The sequence below is a fragment of the Chaetura pelagica genome, unplaced genomic scaffold, assembly GCF_000747805.2.
Source record: "Chaetura pelagica isolate M959 unplaced genomic scaffold, ChaPel_1.0 scaffold543, whole genome shotgun sequence".
In the NCBI taxonomy this organism is placed as follows: Eukaryota; Metazoa; Chordata; class Aves; order Apodiformes; family Apodidae; genus Chaetura; species Chaetura pelagica.
The window spans coordinates 113,161-117,710 of record NW_009952569.1 but is presented as its reverse complement, the minus strand read 5'-3'; the positions used below and the strand labels follow the sequence as shown (position 1 = coordinate 117,710).

The 4,550-nt window shown below is 42.7% G+C and overlaps 1 protein-coding gene across 1 annotated transcript in view; it reads left to right on the top strand.

The window, feature by feature from the left end:
* LOC104385076 (C-terminal-binding protein 2-like) overlaps positions 1-16 on the top strand; it is a 7,198-nt gene extending 7,182 nt beyond the window's left edge. The window contains exon 9 of the mRNA XM_009993478.1: positions 1-16. Coding sequence (XP_009991780.1) covers positions 1-16 — 16 coding nt within the window.
* The last annotated feature ends 4,534 nt before the right edge of the window (positions 17-4,550 follow it).

The following is a 4,550-nucleotide window of genomic DNA, read 5'->3' as shown; positions in this document are numbered from 1 at the left end:
TCCTGCTGACCAATAGCAGCATCTTTCCCTTCCTCTGGCAGCAGAAAATAGGAGAAGGATAGCTCCTCCTAGGACCTTTAACACCCTACAGAGACTGTTTCCTGTTCATACAGGACAGGAGAATGCATTTCATTACTGGCAAACTTTAGCTCTTGCCTTTATTTTGTAACCCTTTAGTTTTAATCTCAATGAATCTTTCTCCTTCTCTGGGGCAGGGCAGCAGTGACCTTGCCTCCCCTTGGAAATACTTGGTTTAACCAATGATTTTTCCCATTTATCTGCCTCATTTGTCTGTGACAGGGAATTGTCCTTGTGCACTTGAAAACAGAAGTGGAGCTGCCTGATCAGGAATGACCCTCAGTGTTCTAACACCAGACTCCAGTGCACACTTTTCAGTTGTGATTTGTAGCTTGAATTTAATTTGGCTGAACCTCTCTAAGCACAGCCATGGAGAATATTAGAAAATTATTAGTGAATTGAAGAAAGTTGTGACTATTGTCATTATTTTGCCTTTGGTAGAACACAGCCTAGGCTCAGCTCTATGTGTTATTTCACTTGTTTTAATTCAGGTTTCCTGTGAGAACATAGTGCAGGCATTGCTAGTTCTTGTTCATACAAGTTTTGTCTATGCAGTACCAGGCCTGAAGCTAAAAGTGACAAGTCTCAAAGCCAGCCTTGTAAATAATTTGGAAGGGATTAAAGTGTCATCAAATGTGTTCTGGTGGCCACTGTGTTTGTGAGCTTGAGAATAGTTCACTCTGAAGTCTGTGTAACTTGTGAGAAGGCAAGAGAATGCAGAAATGGGAAAAACTGCACTGGCAGATAAGTAGCTGTAACTTGCAGTTGCTGATTCCTCACACATGTACCTCATGGTCTAATGGTGGTGTTTATCCATAAGGTATTGATCATGTTAGAATTTAAGCTTTCTGCTAGAGATTAACTGTTGTTGTTGTTGGCATAACAGAATCATCTAGAAGCAACATACCAGTGCTAGGGACACTTGTCTCTCTGCTGATGGAGAAGGCAGCTTTTAGCAGCTGCCCACATTACTGTACTTAGCTCTGCTGACATACACTGACTGCATCTCCAGTAGTGGGCAGGGAAGAGAGTGTTTTTTTACATGAATAAGCTTTGTGATACTAAAGGAGAAAGAACATTCCTGGATTGTCACCTGAAGCCAAGGCAGGATTGTTGCTTTCCAGTCTTTTCCCATTTCCCAAATGATAGAACATGATTCACTTTTTTGAGGGATATGGAGCCTGGCAAAACAGGTTCCACAGGAGAAGAATTTCTTTTATTCCAAATCTTCCTTTAATTTCATCTTGTTACTTTCCATACTCAAGATGTAACAATTCCTGATTGATTTGTTCATGTGTAGGTGTAAAACGTAGGTGCTATATGGGGGATGTATCTTGTGTGTAGGTTTCTCTGCCTCCCTTTATCTGTTGTATGTCCACGACTGGAAGCTGAACAGCTGGGAACAGACTGGAAATACACCTTGAACTGTGGACAAAATCCTCTGTTTAGGCTGTTTACAGTTTGTGAAGCTGAGGAAGGCTTTTAGAGTCACTAAGTTTGCAGATTTTTTTCCTGGTTTAAATTTTTTCTCCAATACTGCCTTCATATAATGGTGTGCTACTGATAGAGTGAAGTGATTAATTGCTTTCTCCTCTACACCCCTACTCTTCCCAGCAATTAAAAGAAAGGAAAACAGGCAAGAAGTAAACTTCAGGTGTTTTTTCACAAATTTTACATTTTAACTCTGTAGCATTAGTGAGATGGTATTAGTTCTCTAGTGCTGAGTGTCTTTTTTTGATAAGGCATTTGTTTCCGTGAAGGTTCTTGGCTTCTGTGTTTTCATGGATGATGCTGATTATACTTGGAACCCATATACCTCCTTGGCTGCTCAGGTTTAGCAGGTCAGACTGGGACTGGTGATGGGCACAAGTTACAGAAGAACTTTTCTGAACAAAAGCTAAGAGCTCTGAAGCACTTTGATTGCAGCTGTACCTAAAATGACCAGCAGCACTTTCCTGAGTTTTCTTATGTCTAGGAAATCTAAATTTACAAGCTACCAGCTCAGAAAGCTGTTCTTCTGACAGATGGGGAAGTTTTTCAGGAACGGAGAACTCATCTTCTGTCTGTTGCCACAGGAGGGAAGCAGTCTGTCAATAACTACTCTTTCCTCATTTGCTGCTGAAAAGTCCTGCCCTGCTTAGAGGCTTAGGTCTGAGATCAATTTGTGGTAAGGGGCTTCTATCTCTGACCTCTGTGAACACAGAGAATCAGAGTACACTGACCTTGTCTCTTCTAGAGCACAATGCAAGGTAGATTTATTTTTTTTAAAAGGCAGCAATTTTATTTTTTTTTCTTCTTAACTGCAAGTATCTATAGACCAGTTAAATAACTGAGCAGAGGAAGAGTGGAAAGAAATATCTCATTTGCAGGACACTTGAGTTTCTCCTTTCTCATTTTTGGTGCCTAGATATACTGGTGACTAGTGAGCATAGGAATTAATGAACTGATGTCATAAGAGGTATTTCCAATATGGGCACTGAGCAGTTGAGGCTGACAGCACTGATAGTGGCTCTGTTCTATCAAACACTGTGTAGGCTGGTGACTGGATATTAAGGTAATTTTCTCCCTGATTGAAGCCACAGCAGAAAACGTTGAGGTAAAAATGAACAAAACCCTGATCATGACCTCAAAGGAGGACTCTGTGCTGTAGGGATTACTCTGCTTCTGTGCCATTTGTACCTCTGCTTAGAGACAGAACCTGTTGCCACCAGACGAAGGCTGTTCTGAACAGATAGCTCAAAGAAAAATGTCCCATTACTAACATATGTTGTGGTCTTCTCCATCCCTGAGTGCCAAGTCTATTGTTAGTGCTCTCTCCTGTGTGATACACTGATTTGCAGGTCCCTCCCCCAAGCTTAGTGCAGTATACAAAAGTGGGAGGATTTTTATATTTTTTTTTTTCTTTTCAAATGCCTTCCTTCAGAACTAGTGCAGAGCTTTAATCCCAAAGAACCGAAGTTTCCCAGGGAAAGGCAGGAATGCCCTGGCTGCACTAATCTGCTTACAGGAGGTGCTCACACTGTCCCAAGGTACATTCTGTTTGTCAGGGTCACTGCTGCTGACCAGCTTTTTTATAGAGGACTCAAGAGTTTCAGAAATATATTTTTGTAGACAATGACTAAGCTGTGAAACATTGAAATAAAGCATGTAAACAAAAACTTACAGCACTGTCCTCTGTACAGATGTTTTTCTCATTTCAGTTCTCTTCTGACTCGTTAGGAAATGTTTGATTACTTCTTGAATATATTTTAATAAAATTCTCCAAAGAATGTGGCTGCTGTCTATGGAAGGGGTGGCCTTAGATAAAATACTGAAGGGGAGGGTTGAAAACCTGTACAGGTACGGTCTGCATCAGTCCTCAAATTAGTGAAGTTGGATCTTCCACACAATCACTCCCTGGGTCAGCCACTCTCCTGGAGCAGTGACCATCTCTCAAGGCTGTGAAGGTGGCAGACTGGAGAAGAAGCCACTTTCAGTGGTTAAGGGATAGCTTGGGATGTAGACTGGTGTTTCCTCACTTGACTTCTCACAAGTTGAAATTGTGGTACAAATTCTGTACAGCAGAGGAGAGTAGAGTTTGGATGCCGCTGATGTTGGTTCTTAAGTTCTATGTAGTTTTTGTAATACCAAAGGCAGACCCTGCTTCCAAAAAATACAGTATTTTGAACCTTGATGTAATAATCTGTTCATGATTTTATCCATGTGCCACATCAGTACTAATGACACTGAAAAGTACAGATAATTGGATGAAAAGCACCTGGTATTGGGCATTGCCTTCCCCACTGCCCAGTACAGTAGATTGCATCCCTCGAACCAGCAAGTAAAAAAAGATGAAATGCAGTCATCTATTTAAAAGAAGCGGAAAAAAAAAAAAAAAAAAAAAGTGAAAGCAAGTAACTTGCCTTTGCTGCTGCTAATTTAGTGTTAAATGTGACTCTCCCAGAGTGAGGAAACAGTACATGCACAAGAAAAGTAAGAAAATCCGTAGGAAAACCCTTGTGGTGTGGAAGATCACACCTGCTCCAGTTCCTATCGGTGCTACCGTGTCTTAACTGCACAAGCTGACACCTAAGGTTGCATGTCATTTCTTTAACCCTGTAGGATTCTGAAGTATTTTGAGGTTCAAGTATTTGAAAAGGAGCAGGCTCAGGGCATTGCCCTATCCAGCTAATCTTGACAGCTGCTTTCTATTAACATGATCTTGTATCTTAACCGCCGCTAATAAACGCCTCAGCCTGCCCCGCCGGCGGGCGCGGCACCCGCAGCTCCACCTGCCCTCGGACCCCACAGCTCAAGCTGGTACCGTACTGGGGTTTGTCTGCGTTTACCTCGGCATTTAGGCAACACCTCCTCGACTCCTGTGACAACCTCGGGTTTGGGACGTGGCGGTACCGAGAGACGCTACGGCGGGAAGGCCGTTGCGCGGCTGCTGCCCGGCCCTGCCCCGCTCCCCGCCGCGGCCCGGCCCTGCC